The 21,386-nt window shown below is 39.2% G+C and overlaps 1 protein-coding gene across 2 annotated transcripts in view; it reads right to left on the reverse strand.

Moving 5' to 3' along the window:
• PDE10A (phosphodiesterase 10A) overlaps positions 1-21,386 on the reverse strand; it is a 381,690-nt gene that overhangs the window by 107,467 nt on the left and 252,837 nt on the right. For both annotated transcript variants that reach the window (XM_062187022.1, XM_062187024.1), the window contains exons 4-5: positions 10,397-10,517; positions 9,058-9,107 (exon numbers count right to left, since the gene is read on the reverse strand). In XM_062187022.1, the coding sequence (XP_062043006.1) occupies positions 9,058-9,107; positions 10,397-10,517 (171 nt within the window). The remainder of the gene's footprint in view (positions 1-9,057; positions 9,108-10,396; positions 10,518-21,386) is intronic.

The raw sequence follows: 21,386 nt of genomic DNA on the forward strand, positions 1-21,386 counted from the left end.
TCACTGGTTCTCTCTGGCCATGACAGCCCGGACTGGGCCAGGCCAAAGCCAGCAGCCAGAAGTCCATCCTGGCCTCCAAAATGGTTGGCAGGGGCCCAAGACCCTGGGCCATCTCTTGTTGCCTCCCCAGGCACATCAGGGGACAGCTGGACAGAAAGCAGAGTACCTGGGGCAAACTGGTACCCAGACATGTGATGCCTGCACCATAGGCAGTGGCTTAACTCACTGAACTACGATGCCAGTGCCTCTCAATGGAGAGTCTGCTTTACTCTGTGCAAAAATCTTGGCATATCTGGGTGATGTTTCAAAGTTTTTCAAATTATTGGGTGGGAAAATAAAGTACTAAAAATATTTTTAAAAATAGGATCATTATTTTGATGAAACCCAATAATAATTCTCAATTTTCCACTAAATAAAAAGTGCTAATTGAAATAAGTCCTCTAAGGTTTGGGGGCAATATTTTAATATAATTTTATCAGGATTATCTACTAAATTTGAAAAAGACTAAAGTTGAAGTAAATTCTCCTTATACTTCATTTTACTTTATCTCAAATGGATTGCTGTTACTTAAAAGACTGAAGACCTTTTCAATCAGTAAGTATTATACAACCTTCTTGAACTAAACATATTCCTACTAATATTCACTATTATCAAGGTAATTTTAAGAGTAAGATGGTGAATTGCAAGTATCTATTAACAAATAAGTAGTTTTCAATATTTGTAATATAAGAAAACTCTTCAAACATTTTTCTTAGAATCGTAAGAGAATAAATCCCATCAACTTGAGCTCCTTAGCTAAACCAGTAAGAAGGAGAAAGCAAGCAGAACTTGGCTTAACCCTGGCTGCTTTAAAAAAAATTCACCACTGGAAGTGATTAGAAGCTAATTTCAAAATTCTTACATCCCCAAGTATTTGTTAGCAAGGTTAAGACTGGGTTTAAGTAGTATCTGCTACTAAGTACAATGCTTCTGAAAAATATATTGTGATTCTTCTAAATAGGATTAAGTTTTTAAGCACATGTTTTATACTTGTGATAAAAATTACATGTAAGATGATAAATGACAAGAACATCTTTTTATTAAAAAACTAGAAATCAGTGCCAATGTTTTTTAAGTTACTCTATTTCCATCATGAACCAATATGCAAATAGGACAGGAAAAGCAGCTCTGTCACTAGATGTCATGTCTATCATTGTCTAGGTATAATTCAGCTGTCGTCACTCTGTCTTAGGATTGCAGGAAGAGTAGAAAATTGATCCTAGTACAGTAAGAGAAATGACTGCAAAAAAATTAGCTATGGTATATTTACCATGAAGAAAAGTCAGAACTGACAGTGGTTTTATCAGACCATGAGAAAGCTAATCACAAGAAGGATGCCGACCAACTGTTCCTCTTCTCTACCAAAGACACAACCGCAGGAAATAAACTGAACTGAGTGGTTTGAGAACCTTTCAAAAGAACACGACATGAGAGTAACAGAACGCAAACTCTGGAACAAGCTTCCAACAGGAGTGTTGGATTTTTTTTTCCCCCTTTTTTGAGTCCTAATTGTTGGCTTGGCTTGTTTGAAGTTAAACGTAACACATCTTTTCCAGATGACTTAGCTAGGGGCATTTTATGGTTAAATTTAACATCTTCAAGCTATACTTAGCTGTACAGTTCAATAATGGTGGAATACCTTATGTGTTCTTCTATTGTTATATGATCTTTTATTTAATATTATAAAAGGTAAACTACCTCTAAGTCGAGTTTCTGTGTGATGTACAACAGACAAATAAGCAAATACCACATCCCAGGTATATGGAAAGCTAGCCTTTCTATCAGGCTTGCTGAAATAAAAGACTAAAAAACCTTCTCATTATTTCAGAAAATCTGTGAACTTTCTCTATAGACAATACCTATGAAAAATTATGGAATTCTTTGCAGTGGGAACTGAATACTTAATTTACTAATTAACTCATGATTTTATTCATCTATTTACCAAAAAAAAAAAAAAAGTTTCCAAAGAAAGCTGAGGGTAACTGTTAATAAGATATTGAGTACATTGTGTTACGAAGGCCAGAAGCGTAGGCAGAACTGAAAGGAGGACTAATCTAAGAACAAACACCTTTTCCCATGTGTTTACTGCACACTTCACACTTTCTGTCCTCTCTAGCAGGGGGTTTCCACTCTTTATCGATTCGTTTTTGCCTCCATTCAATTCATCCATGCAAAAGCTCCCTTCATTTCTGACTGAAGATTAATTGTTGGTTTGAATCGAATGTTTTGTGACATTTGATTTTTATGATTATTGTTTTGTAGCTGAATAAGTTGATCCATTCCTGTTAATTGCAAATAGTGAGGAAGGCGGAATTTTAAACAGATTTAGGGATGGGAAAAGGTTGAAGAAATCTAGCTGTATTTACTACACAGAGATAGTCCCTTGAACAGTCATGTATTGAATAGCTATCTTTCGCCCACTTATTTATTTGCCACATTCATCATATACCAAATCCTCCAGTATAATTCAGTGTGTTTCCACAACGCTGGGTTAATTTTTCCATTAGACTGTTTTAATTTTTGTACATTTTATAACAAAGCAAGTCTTGCTTACTTTGCTTAATATTTCAAAATAATAATGTAAATAAAGATATATATATGCAGCATTTTTCATCGGTGAAAAGTCTACTTTAATATTCAGAAATGTGTAACTAAATTCTCAAGAAATTTACAAAAGGGGAAGGGGCTTTATTTTTAAAAATTAATATAATTTTAGAGCTTTCTATAATGTGATATAAACTTCCTTGTTGTTAAAGAAGGTCTGCTTTTTATTTATTTTATTTGAGAGTCAGAGAGACCAGGAGAGCCTCCATCCGTTGGCCCATGCTTGCGTAGTCAGGCTGAAGCCAGAGGCCAGGAACTCAGTCAAGGTCCTCCACACAGGAGGCAGGGGACAAATAACTCAGGCTACCATCTGCCGTCTGCCAGAGAGCAGAGTAACAGAAAGCTAGAAGCCACAGTGGAGCCAGGACTAGCACTCAGGCACTGTGACATGGACGTGGGCATACGCTACATTTTTTTGAAGATTTATTTATTTATTTTAGAGTCAGAGTGAGAGAGAAAGTGTGCTTAAGAGAGAGAAAGAGATCTTGCATGCACTGGCTGACTCCCTAAATGGATAAAACAGCCGAGGTTCAGCCAGGAAATCCATCCATGTCCCTCACGGGGTGGCAGGAACTCAAGTACTGCAGGTACCATCCACTACCCCCAGGCGCATGAGCAGGGCGCTGGATGGGAAGCGGAGTAGCCAGAACTTGAACTGGTACTCAGGTCTGAGATGCCAGTGTCCTAACAAACAGCTTAACCTGTCAGGATAATTACCTCAGTCATGAGATAATTCAGATTAATAGAAAATAAATGAAAATATTATACTCCCTCTATTTTCATAAAAGGATAAATGAAGTCATCTCCAGATATTATTTCAGGAAGACTCCTAGGCATATATTTTATATCTAATGCATCTATAAAATGTAGCATGAATTGAGTTTGCAATTAATTTTTACTTTAATATTGTATAGATTTATGAAAAATGTTATTAGTGTACATATTTTTTAGGCTGGAGACAAAAGCAAGTATAAACAGGGAAAAATTGGGGGAATTCAGACAGCACCCACCACTATCCTACCCAGAGGAGACACTAGCTGCCTCTAGGGCGTCAGCCTGGGGAGGGCTGTGGGGAATCCTCACCCACACCTGGGAGCCGGGCTGGGGGCACCCCAGCTATCACCCCCATGGCCCAACTCACACAGACGACACGGCCTCAAGAACGGAAGTCAGCTCAATCAGAGGCCAGCTAGCGTTGGGGGACAAACATAATGCTGTTTAATTTTCTGTTTTCTCACGAAACAGCCAAACTGTGTGCATATTTCTAAAGTTAGATGACTTAAACTAGCAGTCATAGCCAGTAGATTGATTCAGTGATGTCATGTAAAAGCATTCGAATTATAAAAAACAAAGTGGCAGAAAGAAAGGACTTGGAGGAAAATCAACAAAAGAACATACTAATGAAGCTATAAAACATCATTTTTAAATGAAATGTGAAAATTTGATTTATTGGTATCTACCAAATAGATGTCCACTTCGTTTGGTAAACACTTGCTCTCACCTTCCTTTCCACATGCAATTCAAAGATCACTTTATCCATAAAACTTCATTGTAATGGGAACACTTCAACTCACAACCAGTTAAATTTTAGAAATACTTTTTAAGATTAAAAACATTTACGCTCACTGTAATTCCCCTCCCATAACACTAGAGGGCACTGGATAGTAAACAAATTCTACGCAGATGGCCATGAGTGATTAGGTCCCACATTCCTCTGGAACTTGAAATATGAGTAACTAGCTTCCTTTGCATAATTCTTAAAAATAAACCCACTGGAGTGCATCATGCAAATGAAAACATTCATAACTATAGAAATCTAAATACAAAGATTGCAATATTTTAAAGCTATCTTTCATTATTTATATAAAGAGAACAGATTTCATATACACAATTATAAGCCCATAATTTGTCATCCCTCCTTTTATTCTTTAATTTCTGTGATAACATACTTTTAATTTACCTTACAGCCACGGGCTTAGTCCTCCACTTAATAAAGAATTCAACAAGCAGAAGGCAGAAAAAGACCATTGTATGTGGCATTTTGCTTTATAAAGTTCAACCCATGGAATATCTATTGTATAAACTTCATTACAGCTCTCCCTTCATTGTAGACTAAACCAATCACAAACAAAAAGTGACCTTTTCCAATTTACTTCATTTACTCATTGAATTTAACTTCATGATTAACTTTATGGCACCTGCTTTCCTTTGGTCTGCACTTTCCAGGAACAAAGGACAATTTGGATTTTTGTAAAGCGGATTTAACAGGGCTTCTCTTTCAATAGCTGTGTCTAGCACACTTGTAATTTTCTTGGAATTACATAATGAATTTCACAATCATATTTTATGCTTAATTTTAGTGCATTTAACTATTTAGTTTGCTTTCTATTTTCTACCTACCTTTCCATGTTTTCTTTAAATTTTTCCTTTCTGGTAATGGGACTATGATCTGTGAATTCTATTAGCAAATTTAAATACTATTTAAATTATAATTCTCACAGCAATTTCAAAAATTAACTTACAAGAAAATAGTTACTTTTTAGGTGCAAAGTGTTATGATCCCAGGGTGGCTGTTTGGTGTAGTATTTAAGATGCTGCTTGGGATGCCTAGATCCCATCTTGGAGGGCTGGGTTGAGGTCCCGGCTCCACTTCCTATTCCAGCTTCCTGCTAATGTGACCCCCGGAAAGCAGCCGGTAATGGCTCAAGTACTTGGGTCCCGGTCACTCATAAGGGAGACCCAGGTTGAGTTACTGGTTTTTGGCTTTAGCTTAGCCCAGCCTCAGTTGTGGACACTGGAAATGAGCCATCAGATGGGAGATCTCTCTCTCTTTCTCTGTGTCTGTGATTTCTAAATAAAAATTATTTAAAATTTTATAATGCTTCTCATCTTTACTCTCTTTTACATATTTATTTGAAAAACAGAGAATAGAGAGAGAGTGATCTTTCAATTGCTGGTTCACTCTCCAAATGGCTGCAACAACCCGAGCTGGCCCTGGCTGATGTCAGGAGCCAAAACTCAGTCTGGTTCTCCCACGTGAGAGCCAGGGACCCGAGCACTTGAGTTATCACCTGTTACCACGCAGGGTGCACATCAGCTGGAATTTAAGCGGAACCAGGACTCACCCCCAGGCACTCCAAAATGAGATGTGGCGTTTTAAACACTGCACTGAATGTTCGCCCTTTTCCTTACCGCTTGATGTTAGTTTATATAGCCTGAAAATTTTTATCTAAGTGTGTTTGAGCTGTGTTATTATACTTTTGTTGCTCAAGTATGTAACTTTTGTCTTGAAAATTGAATTACTTAAGAAAGACTTACTGGCTATAATTTTTAAAAGTTCACTTTTAAGGAGATTGATAATTATTTATGTATAAAATAAAGAATGTAAGAAAATATACAAGTATCAATGTTTACTTGTGAAAAAAAGTTTTATTTTATTTTGTATTGTTAGCTTATGTATCAAAAGTATATAACTTCTTTGCAAGAAATATTGATTAGATAATTTGATTAATACTCTTGAAAATTAAGCAAGTTGTGGTACAGTAGGTGAGGCTGCTGCTGTGACACTGGCATGCCAGGTGAGTACCAGTTTGAGTTCTAGTTACTCTACTTGCAAACCAGCTCCCTGCTAAAGTGCCTGGGGAGACAGCAGATGATGGCCGAAATACTTGGCTTCCTGCCACTCACAGGGGAGACCTGCATGGAATATGTGACTCCTGGCTTTAGCCTGGATCAGCCCTACCCACTGTAGCCCTTTAGGGGGTGAACCAGTACATGAAAGATTTCTTCTCGGTCTCTGTCTCTTTCTCTTTCTCTAACTCTTTCAAAAAAATCATTTTTGGAAAAGTTTTAAATTACTTAAAGCTTGAAGAAAATAATGTTACAAATAATTTATAGAACATTTTGGACTGGGAAGAATGGGAGCAATTAACAGAAAATCTAAAAGGAAATCAAGGGCCCCTGTGAGGTAACTGAATCCCACAGCTGACTTCTTCAGGACGGCACCAACAGCATTCTAGACATACTGATCTTCCCCAGCAATTCCCAGGCTGAACATATGACTGCAGACAAAACTCAGCCTTTCTACGTGGGAAGTGCCACAAGAAACTTTGCACAGGGCCCGGGAAGGTTACAGGCTACTTTCTCATCTGAGGCTGAAGGAAAAAGCCACTTAGTCCCACCAAGGGACTGTAAGAAAAACCAAGTGAAATCCGGTCATTTGCAAGAAAATGGAGGAATCTGGAACACATCATGCTGAGTGAATTCAGCCAGTCCCAAAGGGACAAATATCATATGTTCTCCCTGATCAGTGACAACTAACCGAGCACCAAAAAGGAAACCTGTTGAAGTGAAATGGACACTATGAGAAACAGTGACTTGATCAGCCCTTGTCCTGACTATCAATGAACAACTTAATACTTTATCCATTTTAGTATTTTTTTCCTACTTAATACTATTGATTGAACTCTTTAATTAACACACAGTTATTCTTAGGTGTTTAAATTTAACTGAAAAGTGATCCCTGTTAAATATAAGAGGAGGAATAAGAGAGGGAAGAGATGTACAGTTCCACACATGCTCAATCAGACTAGCCCCAAACAGTAGAGTTAGAAATGTGCCAGGGGATTCCAATTCAATCCCATCAAGGTGGCATGTACCAATGCCATCTCACTAGTCCAAGTGATCAATTTCAGTTCACAATAAATCATGATAGGACTAAGAGTCAAAGGGATCACATAAACAAGACTAGTGTCTGCTAAAACTAACTGATAGAATTAAAAAGGGACAGAACGATCCAACATGGGAAGTGGGAGATACAGCAGACTTATAGAATGGCAGATGTCCTAAACAGCACTCTGGCCTCAGAATCAGCCCTTAAGGCATTCGGATCTGCTGAAGAGCCCATGAGAGTATTTTAGGCATGGAAAGCCAAGACACTAAATGGAAAGCCAAGGACTAAATGAAAGATCTCTGCGAGACACAGCAGACTCATAGGAAAAAAAAAAAAAAAAACCTAAGTGAAAGATCTCTGCGAGCGAAATCCCAGCTGAAAGAACAGGCCATCAAAGGAGGAGGTACCTTTCTCTGAAGGGAGGAGAGAACTTCCACTTTGACTATGACCTTGTCTAAATAAGATTGAAGTTGGTGAACTCAAAAGGCTTCCATAGCCTTGGCAACTCATGCAAGAGCCTAGGGAGATTACTGACGCCATAAACAAGAGTGTCAATTTATTAAGTCAACAACAGGAGTCACTGTGTACTTACTCCTCATGCAGGATCTCTGTCCTTAACGTGTTGTTTAATGTGAATTAATGCTATAACTAGTACTCAAACAGTATTTTACATTTTGTGTTTCTGTGTGGGTGCAAGTTGTTGAAATCTTTACTTAATAAACTAAATTGATCTTCTGTATATGAAGAGAATTGAAAATGAATCTTGATGTGAATGGAATGGGAGAGGGAGCAGGAGATGGGAGGGTTGTGGTTGGGAGGGATGTTATGGGGGGGGGGGCGGTTAAGCCATTGTAATCCATAAGCTGTACTTTGGAAATTTATATTTATTAAATAAAAGTTAAAAAAAAAAAAAAAGAAAAACCAAGTGATTTTGAAATTAGTACTGGAGGGAAAATAAAACTCTCATCTGAGGGTGGATTTGAAACTTGAATCAGCCAAAAGTACTTTCAAGAAAATGGGCAAAAGACACACTCAGACAAACAAAAATGGGGAATGCTTCCTATCAGCACGCGCTTTAAAGATGATCCCCAAGGAAAGAGCTGAGATGCAGGAAGAAATGCAGAGCGAAGGAGGTGGAAAGAAATGCCTGAGTGAACCTGACTTCAGCCAGGGCTTCCCACGCCCAGAAGTCCCTGGGCGGAGGGGACAGTAAGGCCCCACTTACTTCGGTGCAAAGCGTGCATGCTGGGAAAATACAGGAACAAAGCACAGCAATTACTGCCCAAGCATTATCCTCCCTTCACGACGTTGTATTCTAGTGAGAGACTCAGCAAGTCTACCCCCGGGCTTTCAAAACCTGAAAAAATCACATGGAAATGACAAACTTGTGCTGTCTTCAGTTGTAGGCCCCGTAGAAAGGGGACAGGATTTCCTCTAGGAAGCCCCAGCCCACAGTGCTGAAATAAGTCCAACACAAAAGACTCGGCCAAGAGATGCTGTTTGTAATGCAGGGAAATACAGACCAAAGCCAACAAGTGTGTAAGCTGCAAGAGGTCAGGCCTAAATGTTGCCACATCAGAAAAACTGTGAACAACCCCAAATAGAAACAATAAAAACGAGCTACAGCATCTATTTCTGACATGGGTGTTAAGTCAACTGTAATGTAAGAGTTTTTTTTTTTTTCTTTTTAAGAGCTTATATTTTCTTATCTGGAGCACCAAAGTCTTAATTTAGATACTTACATTATTGCACTCTCCAAGGAAATACAGTGCAAATCCATCAGCTTTCGTGGCTGCCGAAGAAAGAAAAAGGGAAGTAACCAATCTCAGTGAAAGAATGGAACACATGAATTTTCAACAATCAGAAGATACAAATCGGATTCAGAAGACACAAATCAGATTCAGAATATAAATATCTGTTGAATGGATTTGTGAAAATGATCAATGCCCATGCAGTCAATAAGGTAATTCATGGGTTTTTTTCAATAACATACTTAGGATATTTTCATGTATTTTCCATCAATGATTGCAATTTTTTAGATTTAACATCCTCAAATGCATGTAGCAATCAACGTAATACATAAGAATGTCTATGTCAAGCTTCAAATATTAAAGTTTGAGAATATTTCTTAAATTAGAGAACTGTATTTAATTTTTAAGGTATTAAGAAATACCATAAGTGATATTCAAAACACTAAAAAGACCTCAACAAAAAAGGATCATGTATACATTCACCTGTCTCCTAAAGTGAGCCCGATGTGTCTGATCTGATGCCGTTTCAGGAGTCTCTGAATTAACAGCATTACTCTTGGGGGGATTGCCTGAATATAAACTGCTGTGTAGCTCCTTTTTACTTTTGTGCTTTGGCTAAGATATTTAGCTTCTCTATTCCATGGCCTCCTCATTAGCAAAATGGCAATAATAATAATAGAAACCACTTCATAAGTTTGTACTAAAAGAAGTGATTTAATACACAATATGCATATGAAAGTACCTACCACATGGTTTAGAACATAATAAATGTTATCACTATCCTATAACAGGAATATTTTTATTTTCAAATAAAAAGCTAAAAGATACAATTATCATAGTGGGTATTTTTTTAAAAATCATGTGCTAAGAAAAGTGCATCCTTCTAAAAACCTATTTTCTGATATAACTTGCCTCATTCTATTCACAATACAAACCATTTCTTACATAGAATATGAAGTTTTTAATCTACTAAATAAATTTAAAATACTTATTCTCTCCTAAGAATCAACTGTTTTATTTAGAAACCTGTGATTTGATTCAATAAAAATATATTTTCTACTCAAAACTAGGTGTTAGAAGATAATAGTATATTCCTTTATACACCAGGCAGATATTTGCTTAAAATTAAACAATTTAGGAATTTTTAGGTTTGACTAATTCTGGTAGTTTCATCATAAAATATTTTCATTTCAAACTCAGTCCAACAATAGAAGGAAACAAGTGAATTCCGCCTGTCTCTTAGTAAGCTAATTATTTTCTTCACTTACTTCGCAATGGAGTACAAGAATCTTTGGTAGATACTTCTGCGAGGAATGCCAACACGCCTTACCTATCTTAATGATGCTGCTCAACTCGTAGAGTAGCAGCTGGTTATCTCCCCCTGTGTCCAGCCGTTGTTCTATGTAGCTGTTCAGTTCATACACAACCCCTTGCATATTAGTATCTTGGTACTTTGAATAAAAAAAAATAAATAAATGACAGAGCTAAATAGTATACAACAAAAAGCATTGCTTTGTAAAACATACAATTGATACATGACTTCATATACTAGCTGCTTGTAGAGCATGATTAAAATATAATCATTATTACATAAAACAGATTGACAGAATTGCTATGATTTATTTGAAATTATTATACACAGCAATTATGTGCTTATATAAATTGATGCTAAATGTTAAAATTATAATTTTGTCTCTGACATTTTATATGTAATGTAGTAGGCTACTGAGTTAGTACGGAGTGTGGAAGGGTGGGAAGGGGTAATACGCTGGGAAGTCAGCCCCAGGCACTGTACCTGCTCCAGGTTTCTCTGCTCTCAATCATAGCTCAGTATCTAAACAGGAGAGGGAGCCCACACTGCACCCACCATCTCCACTGCAGCTGTCCCACAGTAAGGCCCCCTGACTAGGCTTCAACAGGCTGCCAGTGACAACAGCAGCTGAACAGGCAGCCCCCAGTCCCCAGCCCGCCTCAGGACAAGCTGTGCTGTCTCTTCTCTAAAGTCATGAAACAGACGCTTCTGGCAAATTTCTATGAAGTTTGCCTGACTAAACTGATCCTCCAAACAACAAACACTGTAAACGTGCAAAACAAAATATAATGCCATAACTCCTGGGCTTAACTTACTCCTGGGGCTTCCCCCACTGCATTTGGGATTGTACACAACTCCCCCAAGGATGGCCTGCCACACCGTACAAAATGTGGTCATCACCCAACCTGAAAGCCTCATCCCTTACCTCCCAGTTCCCTCTGCCTCACTGTCTCAACCCCAGCACCTTTCTCTCAAATATCTTTCGCCCCTAAAGTTCTATCACCTACTCTTGTTCCTGAACACAGTTCTCAATAAATATTTGTGGAATAAATAAAAAAAAAATGAACCAGTCAATCTTTCAACAAAAATGCACCAAACACCCTGATGATGTACTGTAGCAAGCTGTCTTCCAAGCAGTAGGGATCCCGCAGCAGTGAACAAAATTAAATTTGTCTTCAAGAAGCTTCCATGGGATTCCAAGATGGTAGGACAGGGAAAGGGAATAATGTTCTACACTAGGAGAAAATAGTAAATAATAATAACAACAATAATAAAAGAAAACAAAAATAAAGAAGCAGTGCATTCTCAAGGGAGAGTCAGACAGAGAACTGCAGTAGAGATTCCATGGAAGGAAGGGGGACACAACAGATCTGTGCAGAGGCTGCAGATGTGCAGCAATGTGCATGGACGTAACGCATGGTCCAGCGGCGGGGAGCTGGAGAACGCATGAGACCAGACCGTCACAGCCCATTCCACGGGTGTTGTAGCTGGATGAGAGCCTGGCCTGGAGCCCTAAGGGCATTAACACAGTGTACCTGCTAACACAGTGAAAAGAAAGGGCATATTTCTCTTTCCTTATCCCCAGCCCAATGGCGCCTGGAAACTGGCTGAGAGAGGGTGCCTGCCATTTTGGACATAAGCAGCAGCTTCAGTAGCACTTCTGTGTGTGCCCAGCAACTGGCAGGGACAAGAGGCCATCTTGTCAGAAATGTGGTGGCAGCAGCTGGGGTGCCTGCAGCTGTCAACAGGTGGGGAGAAGGACCACTGTGACATCAGTACCCACTGCAGAGGCTCATGTGTGCGCACAGCAACCAGCAGTGAAAAGGTACCATTGTGAAGTGAGTAGGGGTGCAGGCAGAGGTTCTTCTGCATGTGTGTGATCCAGGGATTTTACCAGAGGGGGCAATCTTTGCTCTTGACTGACTTGAAATCTGGCTGAGAGGACTGACAGGGGGCTGGGCACCCACACAGCACTGTGAGGTACCCCAGGCTCTCAGTACATCACAGGCTCTGGGGCTCCAACTGTCGAGGTGGAGTACCCAAAGACAGCTGCCTCTGGGAGCATCTCCCCTGCTCTGAGGTCAGGACAGTCTAGTGGGGAGGAGTGGATCCTTGGCACCTCCTAACTACGGGAGTCTTGTGTGCTCAGAATGTAGGAACTCTGTGACTGCAATAGTGGGTGCAGGGTGTAGCTGGGTCTTTGGAGCCTCTAAGACACAGAGGCATAGTTCAAAGATAAAAGACATCAGAGGGAAAAACCAACAACTATTTACACAAATGTCTAAAAATACATGCATAAATTCAAGAAACAAGAAGAAGGAAAGCAAGATGACCCCCCAAAGGAACACAATAGCACTTCAATATTAGAATTCGAAGACAAAGATATTAATGAAATGAATGAAACTGAATTAAAAAGATTAATGACAGGATCATTCAGAAGCAATGAGAAGCAAATTCATGAGTTAAATAAATTCATAAATGACATGGATGAAAAATATTACCTTGACATTGAGCTTTTGAAGAAATATCAAGGTAAAATGTTAGAATTGAAGAATTCAGTGTCAAGTAAACAGTACAGTGGAAAGCCTTAACAACACACTTGCTGAGGCAGAAGAAAGAATATCCAAGCTAGAAGACAAATCTTTGGAAACTTTTTAGTCACACCAAAAAATAAAAAAAAAAAGAAGAAGAAGAAGCAGAAGCAGAAGCAGAAGCAGAAGAAATTGGAAAAATTAAGAACAGTGTTGGAGATTTATGGCATACTGTGAAATGACCCAGCACACACAGGTCTTAGGAGTTCCTGAAGGTATGGAAAGGTAGACCGGATTAGAAGGACTAGGGGAAACAACTACAGAAAACTTTCCTAATTTGTAGAAAGAAAGGGATGTCCTAGTACACGAGGCGCACAGAAATCCTGATAGACATGACCAGAAAAGATCTTCCGCAAAACACATTGTAGTCAAGCTTTCCACAGTAAAGCATAAAGAAAAGATTCTAAAAACTACAGGAGAGAAACGCCAGATTACTTTCAGAGAATTTTCAATTAGACTCACAGCTAACTTATCAGAAACCCTACAGGCTAAGAAAGAATGGAGATACGTATTCCAAGTCTTAAGAGAAAAAAACTGTCAACCCAGAATACTGTAACCTGCAAAGCTCTCACTTTTGAATGATGGTGACATAAACCTTCCATAACAAACATAAGTTGAAAGAATTTGTCACCACTTGTCCAGAATTACCATATGGTTAAGGAACTATTACACAGAGAAACACAGAAAGATAGTTATTATGAAAGAATATGAAGGCAGCAAATCTCCAAGTAAAAATACAAAGGAAATCCAAAGCAAATAATAGGGATATTTATGGAAAAATGACAGGGCCAAGCCATTATTTTTTTCTATTTTTTTATTTATTTGAGAGACAGAGTTACAGACAGTGAGAGGGAGAGACAGAGAGAGAGAGGTCTTCCCTCCACTGCTTCACTCCCCAAATGGCCACAACAGTCTCAGCTGAGCCAATCTGAAGCCAGAGGCCAAGAGCTTCTTCTGGGTCTCCCAAGCAGGTGCAGGGGTCCAAGCACTTGGATCATCTTCCACTGCTTTCCCAGGCCACAGCAGAGTTGGATCAGAAGAGGAGCAGCAGGGACTAGAACCAGTGCCCATACAGGATGCTGGTGCTGCAGGCGGAGGATTAACCTACTGTGCCACGGTGCTGGCCCGGGCCAGGCCATTATTTATTAATAGTAACCTTGCATTTAAATGGCCTAAACTCTCCAATTAAAAGATACAGGCTGGCTGAATGGATTTTTTAAAAAGGCCCATCTATTTGCTGCCTACAAGAAACACACCTCATCAACAAAGATGCAGGCAGACTGAGAGGGAAAAGATGAAAACAGAAATTCCTTGCTAATGGAAAGCAAACATGAGCAGGTATAGCCATGCTGATATCAGACAAAACAGACTTTAACACAAATGCTGTTAAACCAGACAAAGAAGAGCACTATGTAATGATTAAGGGATCATTTCAACAGGAAGATTTGACTATAATAAATGTATATGCATAGCTGGGGTGCCTGGCTATTTAAAAGAAATGTTAATGGATTTAAAGGGAGACACATACTCTATCTAACACAATGATAATGGGTGACTTCAACACCTACATTCCTCAATGGATAGATCAACTATACAGAAAAATCAACAAAGAAACAACAGAGCTAATCTACACTATGGACCAAATGGACCTAACTGTTATCTACAGAACCTTTCATTACACAGTTGCAGACTATACATTCCTTTTAACAGTTCATGGAACTTTCCCTAGGATAGAACATAAAGCAAGTCTCAGCAAATTTTAAAAAAATAATTGAAATCCTATTATGCAAGTTTTCCAAGTGAAATGGAATGAAATTGGTAATTAACAACTCAAGAATGCCCAGAACATATGGAAACACATGGAGACTGAACAACATGCTCCTGAATGAAGAGTGTGTCATAGAAGAAATCAAAATAGAAATAAAAAATTTCTGGAAATGAATGAAGATGACAATACAATATATCAAAACCACTGGATACAGCAAGAGAAGTGTTAAGAGGGAAGTTTGTATCAATGGGTACCTACATCAAGAAATTGGAAAGACTCCAAATAAATGAACTATCATTGTATCTCAAGACCCAGAAAACCAACAGCAAACCAAATTTAGTAGGAGAAAAGAAATAATTAAAATTAGAGAATGAACAAAATTGTAGCAAAAGATATAAGAGATCAGTGAAACAAAGAGCTGACAGGGATATGGGAACTGCTGCCATTCAACAGGGTTTCCTGATTCAAAGGAAAGACACGATGTTGGTGTGGCTGGGGCCCAGTGGCAACACTGAATATCCCGAGAAAATGTGGGAGCTGGTACTACAGTGGACAGAACTGAAGCTGCAACCTGATTCGCCAGCAGAGATCTTCATCACAGACTACCTGATCACGGTGTCTCTAGAAGCAAACAAGGAAGCCTACAAAAGTACTGGGGTTTGATAGTCTAAGAAGTAAACCTCTGGCATAAGCACACATAGTCTGACTTGTTTAGAACAGAAAGTCAGAAAACCTCTATGGATGCCCAGATGTGAGCAAAGTTAACAAAGAAGGGTCTTGATTCACAGCACAGATTGTCCCCTATCTTCCCACAAAAGGGCTGCAGCTGTCTCCCTGGTAACCGCACACGGGGGCAGAGCTCTCCACGCACAGTGATTCCCGAGAGACCCTGGCAGCACTAGGTACACCAGACAGAGGGCTCATGCTGATGTGGTAATCAGAGTTTTGGTTCAGGTCCATCTCCTAACCGAGCCTACTCATTTCTCAAATATACTTGGTGGAAACCACAGTTTTAGGACATACTTCTCAGACAGACATGCTGAGAAAACTGGCAGAGTCCCTATGAAGAGGGATCTCCAAATAGGAAAGTGGACTTGCAGAAATCTGATGGAAGACCTTCCCAGACAGGGATTAAAAAAGAAAATACTAGAGGGATAAAAAAGAATATGTCCAAAGAGCAGCAAGCTAGAAATCAGCCCAGCCATGACTTTTTATTTTTTAAATCATTTTTTAGTTATTTATTTGAGAGGTAGAGTTACAGACAGAGATATAAAGACAGAGAGTAAGGTCGTCCATTTGTTGGTTTACTCCCCAAATGGCTGCAATGGCCAGAGCTGGGCCAATTCAAAGCCAGGAGCCAGGAGCTTCTTCTGTGTCTCCCACGTGGGTGCAGGGGCCCAAGCTCTTGGGCCATCTTCCTCTGCTTTTCCCAGGCCATAGCAGAGAACTGAAATGGAAGAGGAGCAGCCAGGACACGAACCAGGGCCCATATGAGATGCTAGTGCTACAGGCCGAGGCTTAGCCGACTACACCACAGTGCCAGCTCCAGCCCAGAAATTCTATGCTTCATCACTGCCTGCTACAGTTAGTTTCCTCCTTATTGCTGCCACTCAAATCTCTTCTGAACAGAACAAACTTTAGCTCCCAGGTGTGTTCTGGCCTCATATCCACTGCTTTCCTGGGCTGTGCTATGCGTATATGAGATTTAATACCCCCTAACTTAGCCTCGTGGACCTCACCAAGTTGGCTGCACACACAGCCGTGGTGAACCACTGGCTCCGCACCACTCAGATGCAGTTTTTGACTTCCCATTGCTAAAGTTTTACCCTGTTAGCAGCCATGACTTCCAAGCGATGTTCTAGATCCAGATTCTTTCCAAGTTCAGTTCTTAGACAAGTAGTGTCAGGATTGTTAGAATTTTCATGGAAATCATTATTAGCCAAGATTCAGATGCCTCTAGCACATGTCAGCATTGTGTAGTGTCACAGGTGTTTATTTTATCAACTAAGCACAAGATCCTATCAGAGTGTTTTCCAAGTTTTGAAGAACTCCAGATAAAATTTTCTACTCTAATATAACCCTGCTTTAATCAGAACCACTAGTTCTGTAACCCCTCCCCCAACAAGCTTATCTAAAAATGATTCTAAAAGCCAGACACTGAACCCCAGACGCAGCCATGCAAAAGCTCTCATTCTTATCAACCTACTCCAGACACGTCTTCTACGTGAACCAACACGTTCTCTGAAGAGCTCATCGTTCTGGGGTGGCAGTGCAGGAATGAGCCCTAGGCAGGTTAGGATGGGGTTGCTGTCCTTATGCAGTTGGCATACTGACTTCTTCCTCTCACCATGCAGTTCTAAGAACAGGAGCTTTAACAGTGACCCTCGCGCGTGCTTAGATTAATCCCCAGCTGGTATCTGTCACTCTAGGGCAGGGAACAGGATGTCATGATAACTGAGAACATGAAGACATTCTGGGGTATGGACAATCTATCATGAGTTTTCACTTCACATGTCTGGGCTGTTATTTTTTCATTTGTTTAACAAGAAGGATGGATCATATTATCTTTAAAATACTTTTCAAAACTTTCTATGATAATGTATGACCAAGGTTTTAAATTATTTTGTTTATAGGCTTCAAATTCTAATCTTTAACCTAAAAAAATATGTTAGCACATCCTGTTTCCTTTGGTTGCTGATTACAATTGTATAAATATTATCGCAGCAAAATATTTTACTATGATTATTATTCTGTTTATATAACATTAACTCTCAAATTAGGGGCATATCTACATACTCAGTGAATCAGTCAAACAATAATATAGTATAAAAATTGCAACGACTTTCAAACATGAAATAACAGGGATAATTAATATCTGGTTGTTAGCCTTAGGATTATTTTGTTACTCATCAGTACTGCTATGACAGGAAAGGCAGAGCAACAAACGAAGATCACTGCCAAATAGTACACTTCTCAGCTGCTCTTTTTTCCCAAATAAAACTCTTATTTAAGGACTACAAACTTTATGCATTTCATAAGTACAAGCAGAGGAATATGGTGATTCTTAACACCATACCCACCCTCCCACCCACACTTCCAGCCCTCCTTCTCCTCCCTCTCCCATTCCTAGTCCCATTCTCCACTCCAATTTGCACGAAAAAGACCACAAACTGTTCCTCAACCGTTGAGACAAGGCTGTTCAAAGTCATTGCTTATGGAAGTTCACTTCTCTTTTTTTATAAACTTAATTAACTTTTGAGAAGGACCCAAGAAATACATCTTTTATGAGCGCTTAGACATAATTGTAATACAACACTTTCAGGACAGAGGTCCTGCATGCGAAGTTAGTGAACAGTGGCTCCTGTTGTTAATTTAAGAGTTGATACTCTTATGTATGATGTCAGTGATCACCTGAGGCTCTTGACATGAGTTGCCAAGGCCATGGAAGGCTTTTGAATCCAAAACTCCATTAGTATCTAGACAAGGCCATTAGCAGAGTGGAAGTTCTCTCCTCCCTTCAGAGAAAAGTACATCCTTCTTTGATGACCACTTCTTTCCACTGAGGTCTCACCCATCGAGGTCCTTCATGTAGGACAATTTGTGCCACAGTGGCTTGGCTTTTCATGCCTGAAATGCTCTCATGGACTTTTCAGCCAGACCAGAATGCCTTTAAAGGCTGATTCTGAGGTCAGGGTGTTACTTAAAGTAAATGTCATTCTATGAGTCAGCTATGCCGACTGCTTCCCATGTTGGAGCATTCACCCCTTTTTATTTCTATCTATTATTATTACCAGACACTTATTCCTATCCATATGATCACTTTAACAGTTAAGATGGTTTTTTTTTTTTTTGACAGGGGGTGCCAGTGCCGCAGGCGGAGATTAGCCTAGTGAGCTACAGTGCCGCCCCAGATTGTGTTTTAAGTGCTCTGTTAGTTATCACAGGTCAGGGAGAATATATGGTATTTGGCTCTTTGGAATGGACTTATTTCACTAGATATCATGTTTTCCAGTTTCATCCATTTTGTTGCAGATTTCATTTTTTACTGCTGTATACTACTCCATGGTGTACATATCCAATAATTTTATATCCAGTGTTCAGTTGTCAGGAATTTAGGTTGATTCCATGTCACAGCTATTGAGAATTGAGCTTCAATAACATGGGGGTGCAGTTAACTCTTTCATATGTTGATTTCATTACCTTTGGGTAAATTCCCAGGACAGGGCTGGCTGTGTCATATGGTAGGTCTAGCTGGCTGTGTCATATGGTAGGTCTATATTCAGATTTCTAAGGAATCTCCATACTGTCTTCCATAGTGGCTTTACCAGTTTACATTCCCACCAACAGTGGATTAGGGTACCTTTTTCCCTACATCCTTACAAGCATTTATTGTTTGTTGACTTCTGTATGAAAGCCATACAAACAGAGATGAGGTGAAACCTCATTGTGGTTTTGATTTGCATTTCTCTGATGGCTAGTATTCATGAGCATTTTTTCATGTGTCTGTTGGCCATTTGGATTTCCTCTTTTGAAAAAATGTCTGTTTAGGTGGCAGTGCTGTGGCACAGTCGGTAAAGCCACTGCCTTCAATGCAGGCATCCCATAAGGGCACCAGTTCGAGACCTGGCTGCACACTTCTGATCCAGCTCTCTGCTGTGGCCAAGAAAAGCAGTAGAAGATGGCACAAGTCCTTGGGCTCCTGCATCTGTGTTGGAGACCTGGAATAAGCTGTTTGCTCCTGTCTTCAGTTTGGCCCAGCTCTGGCCATTACATCCACTTGGGGAGTGAACCAGTGACTATAAGACCTGTCTCTGTCTCTCTCTGTCTTTCTCTCTCTCGCTGTCTCTCTCTTTGCCTTGCTGTAACTCTGCCTTAAAAATAAATAAACATCTTTTAAAATAAGAAAAAATGTCTGTTTAAGTCATTTGCCCATTTCTTAACTGGAATGTTTGATTTGCTATTGTGGAGATTCTTGATCTCTTTGCATATTGTGGTTATTAATCCCTTATCAGTTGCATAGTTTTCAAATAATTTCTCCCATTCTGTCTGTTTTAGGAGCTTCTTCTCTGTCCATGTTGCTGGATTCGACTGGCTAGAATTTTGTTGAGGATTTTTGAATATATGTTCATCAGGGAAACTGGTCTGTAGTCCTCTTTGTTACATCTTTTTCAGATTTAGGAATTAAGGTGATGCTGGCTGCATAGAAAGAATTTGGGAGGATTCCCTCCTTTTCAATTGCTTTCAATAGCTTGAGAAGAATTGGGGTTAGTTCTCTGGTGGAATTTAGCAGTGAAGCCATCAGGTCCTGGGGCTTTACTTTGTTGGATGGGTCTTTACTACTGAATCAATTTCCATCTTGGTTATGGGCTTGTTTAGGTTTTCTGTGTCTTCATGGCTCAATTTAGGTAGGTTGTATGGAATCTATCCATTTATTATATGATTCCTCATTTGTTGGCATAGAGAACTTTGTAGTAATTTTTGGTAATTATATTTATTTCTGTGGTGTCATTACATTTCCTTTTCATTTCTAATTTTATTAATTTGGGTCTGCTCTCACAATTTTTTTTATTAGTTGGGCCAATGGTGTGCCAATTTTGTTTATTTTTTCAAAAAACAGCTCTTTGTTTTATTGACCTTTTTATTGATGTTTTTTGTTTCAATTTTGTTCATTTCTTCTCTAATTTTAATTATTTCTTTTCTCCTACTAGTTTGGGTTTGGTTTGCTGTTGTTTTTTCTAGATCCTTGAGATGCACTGATATCTCATGTATTTCCTGCCTTTCCAATTCTTTGATTAGGCACCAACTGCCATAAACGTTCCTCTTAACACTGCTTTAGTTATATCCCATAAGTTTTGATTTGTTTCCAGAAATACTTTGATTTCTCTTTTGATTTCTTTAATGATTCACTGTTCATTCAGAATCATGTTGTTCAGTCTCCCTTTGTATCATATGTTCTAGAGATTACTGAGTTGATGATTTCCAGCTTCATTCCATTATCATCCAGAAGATGCATGGTATGATTTCAATTTTTTTTTAATTTTCTGAGACTTTCTTTATGGCCCAGCATGTGGTCAATCCTAGAGAAAGTTCCATGCACTGGTGAGAAGAATGTATATTCTAAGGCTGTAGGATATAAAGTTCTGTACATATTTGTTAGGCTCATTTGGTCTATAGTGTCCATTAACTCTGTTGTTTCTTTGTTGATTTCTTTTATTTTTTTAAGATTTATTTATTTATTTATTTGAAAGGCAAAGTTACCGAGAGACTGAGGCTGAGGCACAGAGAGAGACAGAGACAGAGACAGAGACACAGAGAGAGGTGTCTCCATCTATTGGTTCACTCCCCAAATGGCTACAATGGCTGAAGGTGGGTCAATCTGAAGCCAGGAGCCAGGAGCTTCTTCTGGGTCTCCCATGCAGGTGCGGGGGCCCAAGTACTTGGGTCACTTGCTACTGCTTTCCAAGGCCATATCCTTGCTGATTTTCTGTCTGGTTGATCTGTCCACTGTTGAAAGTGGGATGCTGAAGACAATTACTATTGTATTTGAGTCTGTGTCTCCATTTGGATCCCTTAACATTTTTTTGAAATAGCCAGCTACCCTATAATTAGGTACATATACATTTATAATAGTTACATCATCCTGTTAAAT

The sequence above is a fragment of the Lepus europaeus genome, chromosome 3 (assembly GCF_033115175.1).
Source record: "Lepus europaeus isolate LE1 chromosome 3, mLepTim1.pri, whole genome shotgun sequence".
Classification (NCBI taxonomy): domain Eukaryota; kingdom Metazoa; phylum Chordata; class Mammalia; order Lagomorpha; family Leporidae; genus Lepus; species Lepus europaeus.